Source organism: Phaethon lepturus, unplaced genomic scaffold (genome assembly GCF_000687285.1).
Source record: "Phaethon lepturus isolate BGI_N335 unplaced genomic scaffold, ASM68728v1 scaffold7566, whole genome shotgun sequence".
NCBI classification, from domain to species: Eukaryota; Metazoa; Chordata; class Aves; order Phaethontiformes; family Phaethontidae; genus Phaethon; species Phaethon lepturus.
The window spans coordinates 131,287-142,397 of record NW_010544019.1 but is presented as its reverse complement, the minus strand read 5'-3'; the positions used below and the strand labels follow the sequence as shown (position 1 = coordinate 142,397).

Below are 11,111 nucleotides of genomic sequence, written 5' to 3'. Positions count from 1 at the left end.
GATATTTCACCTGTGAATTTAAGGTATTAGTCACACATGTTCAGTTCAAAACTGTATACATGGAAGCTTGGAGCTTTGCTAATGGTAACATGTCAATTATGGCTGTAGGACTTGGATCCCTTCAGGGCTGTTTGAGTTCACCTGCATGTGTAGCACCTGTAGATGCAGAGACAGGCTAGCACAAAGAAAGGAAAATCTTCAGCTAAAACTTGAGTTTTTGGATTTTTTTAATAAAATTAACATCTGTAGACAGTAGCTTATGAACTATTGGAATAGGCAGATACTCAACAACAGCAAAACACTTTCCATCACTTCCATGTAGACACTGACACTGAAGTTTCACTGTGTAACCAATAGCTTAAGAAAAACCCTGAAGTTTATCTACTTTTGTAGAAAAGTTACATGAAGCTGTATATTAACCTAACCAAAGTTTTACAGCTAGGTACACTCAAACTTTGAGGGTAAAAAGAACAGAGTTGTTCTATAGAACATGAAAGGAAAAAACTCACCAAGATCAGCCATTTTCCTAATGCTACACTACTCAGAAGATATCTTCCACCTGTTTCCCCTCCAAGAAATATCCTCCCAATTGATTAAGTCTACTAAATGCAAGGTTCAAATCCAGCCAAAATTCTATGTGGTTCCCACTGGTATCCAAAAACTGCAAGCAGAAACAAGCATTCACACTACAAAATCCTGCATACAACTAGCTACAGCCACCGAAAAGCTTTTTATAAGCAGCTGATGGGTTGTTTCCAGCTCCACCCACTGGGCAAAACACCTGCGCTCCTGCCCAAGGGCTCAGCCACAAGCTCCTTCCCCCAGTCTGGTAGACTTTGTCACACACAGTTTGTAGATTAGAAGAATGCTTTGAGGCTCAAAGGTTGTGAAAATTTTCAACAACACGTAAAAAGACAAAATAAAGCCAAAAAAGGCATCAACAGTTGCACCTGTGAAATTTCCATTGCTGCACAAAACTACAGAATAATTCTGATAAAGTCAAAGTTACCTTATATACTTTAGACAGGGACAAATTGTGCATTCACAAATTTGAATGTGTCCTTTGTGTATCTTGTTAGTTGATCTTTACTCATCTAGTCAGAAATTTTTTCAGTACCCAAAGAGAAGTTCAGTTTGATCTTCTGTATAAATTGCAGATTAGATGCAATATGACCTTCAGCCTGCAGTTACCTGATAAGAAGCACTATATAGTCACATGACTTTTTTTTCCAATTAGGGGTACAGAAAGTAACTCAGCTTGTCAAAAATCAGGGGTTCCTCCATGCTCCAAGCCACTGCACATAGAGGGAAGGAACTATCCTTCTTCACCACCAGAATATGGCTTTTGCAACAAGATTTTCCTTAGATCAAAACTTTGACTAGAGAAAGGTCAAGTACTAATTTCTACAGAAATTAGTACCATGTTTCTAGAAAGCAGGCCTGTTCTCTGGGATCACAGTGTGTGAGTTTCTCTTACAATAATTCTGTGTTTTTCAATGAATTCTTCTAAATATGAAGGATTTTAAAGGAGTAGAATGGAACGGTTTCAGTCCAAGGACACACTGAATGTATGCAAAATTAGCATAAAGACTAATGAGTCACATTCCTATTGCTCAGTAGATATTCCATAATACTAACTGCAAAGGAGCTATTTATAATTGAACCTGGGATTATATCTAGGTACCTTCAAAAGAGAAAAAAACCCATAACCTTCATTCTTTATACAAAAATATATGAAACAATATGTTTTGGTCTTTGTGTATGCCGTTTTAAATTTCAAGTGCTAGATGAATTTGCTAGTTTCAGCATGTGTGTGCAGACAATATGACAAACTTAATTATTTGGCTATGTGCCTTGCGTGTATTTCTCTAGTCTTTTCAGGCTTTTCTTAAACTTGCACTTTTTTGTATTTTGCAGTTCCCTCCTTTTGGGGTTTGGTGAATTCAGCTTGGAATCTTTGCTCTGTTGGGAAAAGACAGTCACCTGTCAATATTGAAACCAGCCATATGATTTTTGATCCCTTCTTAACTCCACTTCGCATAAACACAGGGGGAAGAAAGGTATGTGTTCTACCATGTTCTTGCATAAAAACAAGTTAGTAGACTTACAAATATGTGCTCTATTTTATATTTCTAAAGCATTTACATTTTTATCTCAGTCAGCTCTGAGGCAGAATAACAACATAGTGCTTTGCAAATCACACAATTTCGTCACTGCTGGAGAGATAGCAACCATACATTTTTAGGTGTCTTCTAGCATGTATTTATATTTTCATAGTAACTTGTTACTTAAAACTCTTCTGCCTGGAAGAATACCATCTCACTTAGAAACTCCACGTTTATAATTAAATTTGGTGTTCATCCAAGTGGTGTTCTAAAGGTGGTATGCTAAAAGTGTTGTTTAAGATGGCAAAGACCTTCATTTATTCATCTAAATCAAGATAACATTGCAATGCCATCACGTTAAGGGGTAGGAAGTGATGAATGAGCTTCTTTGTGCTATGAAATAGAAGCAACTATGAGATACATATCTCAGCATGGGACAGGCAGACCAATGTGTTCAAAAAATAATCTAGTTTCAGTGTTACCTGGAGCATATTGGCACTCATTATAAGATTTTTTTTATTGGACATCTCCTCACATATATTAATTAGAAAACAGAATGACAACATTCATTTTAATAGATCATAAGTAAATCTCCAAGGATATTGGGTCAGATGGAAATTACAGATTAGCAAAAGACTATCTTACTCATCTAAAATCAGCATAATAATTTCTTGTTGAAAAGTGACTGCCACAGCTGACTAGTTTATTAACTACTGTTTCTAACCAATAATATTTTTCAAATTATGTATATAGAAACCTTATCTTATTTACCCAGATTTATAAAGTATACCTTAATAAACTGAAGTACGAAAGCAGAGTCATTTGGGGTTAGATAATGTGTCTACTTGTGGGTCAGGAACCTTGATGTCTAGGATAGTCCATGTAGATTGAAGGTGGAGGCAGGACACAATCTTGAAAAAATGATGCTCTGTAAATGGATGGAGATTGTTGTCTGAGGTATGTGTACATACAGAAATACTGCTGATAAAGAGTGATCATATCCTCCCTTTTTTATACTATATCTGAATTATGCTAAGAGCTAAAATGTGGACGGGTTTTTTATTTAGTAGAAAGCTGAAGTTCACTAGATGTTTCTACAATTTTTTGCAGCTCAGATATTGAAACATTGTGCTAATGCATGCATGTAAGTCAAAATAATTCACGAAAAAAAATTTATGACTATGAATTTGAAAAACACTCAGGCATGTGCATTTGTGCTTGCTGACCCAGTGCTCAGAAGCAGAATTGAAACTGTTACATATCAGTATATACAGTGGAAAAAATGCAGAAAGTTAACAAATCTAAACAATGAAAGCAGATTTGGATCCCAAGCATGTTTCACTTTTAATAATCTCATGCTCATATTAATAGCTTAGTTAGGGACATTTTACATACAGAGTTCTTAAAAGTGTTTTCTGCATTGCCAAGGTTAGGTGCCAACTCATTCTTTCCATTTATGTTTACCAAAATAATTATACTCACTAAAAATTAGGAGTACAGACAAATTTTAGAGTGCAGCACAAAAAAAAATTTCCAAGATCTACTTGGTTCCTAAATTACCATCCAGACAGAGGTAGTCATTTGAAAGCATTTCAAAAAACAAACTGATCCTAATGATTATGCTTAATGATTTTTCTTTCACTAAAGAATGTATTAATGTATTCACAGTATGGAAGCTGAAGGACAATCCTCAAATAACTAAGTTATCAATTTTGTTCATCCAACTGAAGGGTTGGTACTTTCAACTCTAAAATTATTTATAAATAAAACATCTTGAAACTGTTAGGACTTTTGGAAATAGTCATTAGTTCATAATGTTTTTGTGTTGCTTTTCTTATGTGCGGGTGCTTACAAGGTTATTTTAAAGATTTTGTTGCTTATTCCATGCAGGCAGTTCTCTTTTATTCAATCTGTAATACAAAACAATGCAGATGAAAAGGCGTTGGGACTTACAATATCAGAACAAACAAAGACTCTAACAAAAGCTTATTCCAAAATGATTCATCTTCTCCTGTTGTCTTGACAAACGAGATTTCTGCTGGAAACAGTATGAGATGTTAGGAATTTGCTCTATACTTCCCGTTGAGGTTCTGGTGGTACATGTGCACATACATCAGAATCGACATAAGCTTCATCACAGAAATGATAAAATGGTGGTATTGTTACTTACTGAAGGACAGTAATGCTTCCAACTATTGCCCAAATTTCAGGGTAGTATGTACATTTTGCTCTTTAAACAGAAATGCATTGAGGCTTTTCATTTTGATACAAAAAAAGAGTTTTATTGACTCTGCTATTTATGTAAAAGCTGACATATTTCAGATTATGTATAAATTAGAGTATGATATAATAAGAAAGTCAAGAACAAAATTATATGGAAGTTGTCAGTGAGTTGAAGCCAGGAGTTTCAGAACATTTAATGCCTTTAGCAATTCTAAGAGTTCAGCTGGTTATTTGTACCAGCTCAGGGTGAAGCAAATGTCTTATTATTAATAAAATATCAGAGGCACCGATGACCTGGGAGATGCTATATCAGTAATGAGGTGTTCTTACCACACTCACAAATATTATCCTGCTGCTGTAAGTGATGGCCTTCTATCATGTTATACAAGAGAAGGATTTTTCTAGTTGTGGTTAGTCTGTTTTAGAGATGTTTCTAAAATGGCTGAATGAAAATTCTCCTTTGAGGAAAAGATGGCAATTTTAATGTCTTAAAAAAAATTCTTCACTCATAGTTAAGGCTTCAGTGAGGATTTGATTTGGCAGGTAGTATATTTGTGTTCACTTTTTTGATAATGTTTTTTATATGTTAAAAATAGAGGTGTGTTTCATATGGGCTGAAGCACTTCAATTTTCAGGGCAATGAACCAATTGATGTAGCAGCCAGCGAATTTCTTAGACAAGACTTAACCATGATTATGCTGTACTCTGTACCTGAAAGGATTGTATGGAACTGATCCTAAGAAAAATGATAAATAAATAAAAACGGATTTGATACAGTTTCAAATCAAAGTTATAAGCTAGCTTACATGCATAGTGAACAAGAGAGACAGCTGTTTGCGCACAGAGTCAAAACTATACACATCTTTTGAAAAGGGACCTGGGAGGAGAGTCAAGCCTTAAGAGAGAGCTAGATGGAAGGAAACGTTCAGTACAGTTAGTCTTGGAACAGTAATTTCAGATTTTTTACAATTTTTTTTGCTATTAAAGTAGAAATCAGTTTTATTCGAGTTTGAAAACTCAATAAAGTTCCAGTGAGCAATAATACATTGCTTTATGTGCTGCCCAATGATTGCAGTGTGGTATTGGGTCATGCAATTTACAATTCAAGCATCATCAGATGTTATTCGGAATTGTGCTGTGCTATTTTGTATGTTTGTGCTTCTCTGTTTCCTGAGAAAGTGGCTTTTCAGGTCCTGAAGGCTGAATATCATTGGTACAGATAATTGGATTTCAAGATCCAGAATCTCAGCACAAGATATTTAATTAGTTTACATGCCGATAAATTCCCCAGAAGAAATGCTGCTTTTGAAGAAACTCCCCAAGTTTCAGTTCTCTCTCAGGCCCAGCTTTGTCTCTTGACTATCCATTTTAGTGAGTTTAACATGCAGTCCATTTCAGATAAACAGCCGTTTTTAATAAACAACACAACCCCTTTTGAATATGCCAATCACACTCCTCCAGTCTGTCACAAAGAAAAACAGTTTTACTGTCTCTGCTTTTTTTCTTTGGATTCATACAAGCATCAAGGCAATCAGCAACAGGACAACAGAATAACTTTGCTGATGAGCTTAGTAGTAGCCTAGTGACATTTAGGCAGCAAGCACTGTGGGTTTCAGTCTCCAAAGCAGGGACTTCTGGACTGTGGTGGATGATAGTAGTAGATGAACAAACGACCTCACTTCCCACTGAGCTAGTCCTCTGCTGGGATTTCTTCCTCCTTTACCAGTGCTGGCAGTCTTTCTTCTCCAAGAGCTCTGCCTTTGGTCCCCCAAAATTTGTCCCTGACTTACCTGTAGCCCATCTGCCTTTGATCTCCTCATTCTCTGTGGACTTAATTTCAAGAGCCCTATTTCCAAGATTCCTTAGGACTGTTCTTGGCCATACTCTTTTTTTTTTTTTTACCCCGCCTAAAAACATGTTAAGTAACAGCATTTGCTTTAGACAGTAAGTGCATCCCCTCCAGCTAATTAAACCTTGTCACATAAGTGATGCCTGTGTTACTAATCATTTTAGGTCATGCTCAAGGACTTAAATTGTAGTTTAAAGCGGGTAAAGTTCTGTTCAAAATCACCTTATTTTTAAGGCAAGGAAAGCCGTTGTACCTGATGTTGACCTCTGGGGAAATAAACAGATCACTGTCTGCTGGCCAAGGACTGTTATATATGTTCTCTAGCTCAGTATACATAAATGAAAGTTACTCAGTAAGATCCATAAGCCTGCCTTCTCATATGGGACATTAATGAATGCAATCACGTATTATTTAAATTAATATCTTTATAAATAATTGGTTCATTCTATGCATCACAAGATAATGGCGATATTTAGCAGTTTCTAAACTAAAATAGGATAGGAGAAAAGAGATTTATGAATTGAAATCAGTTAAATGGTTTCTCTGCCAGCTAGTTCTGATTCCATGCTGTTCAATCAATTCAGAGTATTACTAGCATTTTTCTCAAGAGTGCAATATATGACAACTGCCAAGCTTTGCTTTGGTGATTACTAAAAGGACAGATACTGGTGTGAACCATATTTCAGCACTGCAGGAATATAAAAAATGAATTGTTAGAAATGGCCCAGGAGGAATGGATAGCAATAAGACATCAATGTCATCTGTAAACTGATTTGTGATGAATTTTTAGAGGGCTTAATAATACGATGTTTTGATTTAGAGTGGCTTTCAAAAGTCAAAAGTCTGATGCAAACATCAAAAACTTTAATGAATAAAAAATGAAATATGGTATTGCTGCTTAAATAATTGTTTAACATTTCTAATACTTCTACAGTATTGCATATTCTCTGATGTGTTTAGTAAGTGAACATAAAATGAAACCAGCAAGTTAAAGTAACTTGTTTATTTGTCCTTGTCATTGACTGTAGAACAGGAAAAAATGCTAAGTATTATTTCAGAGGTACTTGCAAACTTTGCTGTTAGTAGACCATACATAGGGAAAAACATATATTCAGGGCCTAGATCCGTCTTTATACTAGGACTTCTGTTTCCTTATCACTTCAGTGATCCTTTCGTGAGACTGAATCAATGTGGAATATGTGGGGACTCAGATGTGCATCTTGATGTGTTCTAAATTTCTGGTTGTCTGTGATAGTGGAGCACACTGAAATCGTAAAGGAGTGCGGAACGGGCACAAGAATGCATTTGTACAGCTGCTTCATAGTATCCAGGTTTTTTTGCTCCAGTGTAACTACTCTGCTGGACATTTAATCTTGTCCAGTGTCATAAAAGAAGCTCACTTGTCTGCCATGGGAAACTTCCTAGGAGATCCTAGACTTGGCAAGAAGTGACTCAGCGGGCTTACTCCACAAGCTGTATTGTACCAAGTTTTAGAGTTCAGGATATACTTTCATTTTGGCAGCAGTACCTTTCAAATTAGGTGTTAAACTGTATCTCAGCTGCAGTTGTGTAGCAATTAAAAGGAACCCATGGTATCCTTGCAAAGGTGGGTGTGCTAACCCTGGAAATGCATCCAATGGGATGTTACTTGAAGCATCAAGGGGATCTGCTGTAACGGACACTGGGCAGCAGATCCATTGGAAGGTTCAAGAGTGTGTGATATTATTGAAGCTGGGCTAACTGGTACTAGCCAAAGGTCTTGTCCATTCCTTTCTTTTTTCCCTCCTCAATTGTTTATTTCAGTACGTTGCTTTCCTGTTTCCAGTTCAGCTTCAAAAAAAGATTGGAGCAGCAGCTGGCTTCCAAATACTAAATGGTTTGATATATTCAAAGGAATTTTTAAAAGTACCAACTTTGTTCCTAATGCTCTCTTTCCATCTTCTAATATACATCGTGCATTGTTTTGATAGCCTCTTACTTGGATTTATTTCATCCTGTAGTTAAGTCTATTTGTAAATCTAGATATTTATTTCAAGCCTCGCAGAAGTAAAAGTAACATATATCTTGTCTTTGTACTTGACGCGGTACTTGAGGCTATAACCACTGATCTGAAAAGGCTGAAGATTTTTTTTTCCTCTCATGCTGATCCTGCTGTCACAATAAAGGTGTGCAAGTCTCCGAACACCATATGCTTTAAATGGAATATAGTTTTGTATTTTAACATTGTTAAAACACATTTCCTGGTCTCAGAAGGATGATTCATTCTTCGCTTTTTTTTGTTACAATATAAAATGATAAATGTATGACATTTTGAAACTGAGTAAAATAATTTCTTGAAAGCGGGTATTTTAGCCACAATATCAAAGAAATATTTTTTACTGAGAGCCTGCTGTAATGGATGGGGATGTTCCATGTGATTTTGTACACAGAAGTTGAATCATATCAATGTCAAGACATCTGTGAAGATGCTAGCATATATAAATAAGGTTATTGTTCAGCTGCCACCAGTTCATCTGAGGCAAAACAACTCGCCATGCCAACCAGAGTTAATGAGAATCCACATACCTCTCCTCCTGGTAAATCCTGGCCTCAACATTGTACATTTTTGTGTTCTCAGTTCAATGGCAAAAGGCTGCAATTTGTAAAGCAGTTTTTATGGTCACTGGTTGTGTGTACTGGAGACTTCTTTTCTTTTTCTTCTCAGAAAGCAAATGATAGGTACCTGTTATGTTCAGTTATCACTCCTTTAAGAAGGTGACATGTTCAGAACATTAAATAGCTACACAGCTATAGTAGCTAACATTACCTGTGCTTAAAAACAGCATTGCAACAGTTTCTTAAACATTTAAGAATAATTTACGCAGCATCCAAGACAGATTTTCTTTCTTCTCTTTGTAATCAGCATAAGCCCAGCTTGAAATTATTTTGAACTGATAAGTAAATAATTCTTTATCAACAGTTCAAAATAATTCTTCTTCAGGTTTTTTTTTTATTTGAGTATTACTTTATTCTCCTATGTGAGTTCAAACATTTGAGCTTTGCAGCTTCCTGGCTGGCAGGTGAGTATATTGCATAATAGTGCTTCTCCCAGTATGTTGACTGTGGTTTTGGTTCTTCACCAATTGAAGTTGGTGGCAAGACTGTTAGCCGATCAACCTATGATCCTGCATCCACCAGGTATGTATTTATATCCAAGCTAGTTTTCCTGAAGAGGATTTACAGATTGCTCTGGAATTCTCTAAAAGTGTAGATTAGGAAACCAGTTTATACATGGAGTGAGGAGACTTCACAATGTATGCTAGGTGTGGGCTGACCAGCTAGGCAGGAGATGATACATTTTGGCTGTTTGTGGGAGTGAGGTACTAAGCCAGCTTCCCCAGTAGTTATGCAGACAGCAGGCATAGTGGTGGTGGTAGCTGTGAAGTGTGAGCTGTAGGAGACCCAGTTCCTGACAAACTGGAACCGAACGTGGCCATTGAGCAACCTGGGAAAAAGGTTCTCTTCCTTTTTTTACATAACTCTCACTTTCATCCAAAATGGTTAAAGCTGTGAACTACAGACAGATTTGTCATTGGGTTGCAGCAACCCCAAATAAGTGAAAAGAGTCAGGAAATAAATGAAGGTCCATGTTGATTTATGAGTTCATTCATGTAAGAGTTAAGAAAGTTAAGGTTAAGTAAACTTGCTTTCTGGATAGAGCCTTAAGCACCAAATAATTGCAAGTCTGGTGCTTGTGAAACTTTTTTTTGGTTTTGTGTCTCCAGCACAACGGATAACAGTTCTCTTAGTCACGTGTCCCTGTACTGTTTTACACTGAATGTAATCAAGAAATCAAAAAAAAAAAAATAGTTGTCAGGGATTTCTGCCTGTCTTGCAGCTGGAGTAGGTACTTTATAATGGACACATGTCAATTCTGTTGTAAGCTAGAAAAGACAGGGATAAAAAACACTGCTACTAGGGTGAAATACAAATTGCTGTGGTAGTAAAATGTGCCATTCGGTATTTTGAGTAGCAGTTTGGTGTTAGAGAGAAGTGCAAGTTCATTGTTTTTCCTCCTGGTACTGTTAATCGCTGATTGTTGAAGATTGAAGCAGGCACAGTTTGCTTATAGATAGGAGAATTAAACTATGTATTTTAGGATTAGATGCTAGAAAGGAGCTTAAGGGAGAAGACTGAAGCAATGGTCAATGAACTGTATCAAATAATCAAAAACAAATCTGTGGATCAGCAGCTTCTCATCACACTGGGATCTGGGTGGTAAAGCAGTGGGGGTATTTAAGCCGCATGTCACTCAACAGGCTGAGGAAAACCATCGGTAGATGATTCTGGAGCAGAGGAGGAAAATGTACATAAATTGGGGGTAAGAAACTGTTCTTAATATAAGGGACAGTGTATATTACAGGGGGTTACAGGCCTTGCAAGAAAATTGGAAAGAGAAAATAATCCTTTTGCATGTACCCTTTTTTTATTTGGAATATGTTGTTCCTGTTGTTTCTGTTCCTGTACAGAAAGTGACAGAAAATCATAGCTCATAGTAGTATTGCGTCGATGTGTGTCACCCTCTGCGTCACTTAGGTAAGCGTTTGAATCTGTAACTACTGTTTGTTTTCTGTAACTTTCAACTGAAAGCACTTATAACAACAATTTTACCTCTAGCTTCTTTATCAAGTTATTGCTTGTGTCCCTGAACAAGAAACAGCCCCAAACTATCAATGTAGGTCTGACAATGGAAATTTTAGCTTTTAAACTGAAAAAAGAGACCAGAAATCATTGGGGAGTCTCTTTTAACTGGCAAATGGGAAGAAGATTATTAAAATAAATAAACATTTCCTTTTGTAAACTTGCATAGAAGAATAGGGGAAAAAATTTAGAATCTTGATACATCAGTAGAAAATGCCAAATACGTAACAGTCCCATTTTGATGAGTCTTCGCC

At 36.4% G+C, this 11,111-nt stretch overlaps 1 protein-coding gene across 1 annotated transcript in view; it reads left to right on the top strand.

Annotated features, from left to right (window-relative positions):
- Positions 1-1,917: 1,917 nt before the first annotated feature.
- Positions 1,918-11,111, top strand: part of CA10 (carbonic anhydrase X) — a gene marked incomplete at its 5' end in the record, with an annotated part of 121,129 nt that continues 111,935 nt past the window's right edge. The window contains one exon of the mRNA XM_010288533.1: positions 1,918-2,060. Coding sequence (XP_010286835.1) covers positions 1,918-2,060 — 143 coding nt within the window. The remainder of the gene's footprint in view (positions 2,061-11,111) is intronic.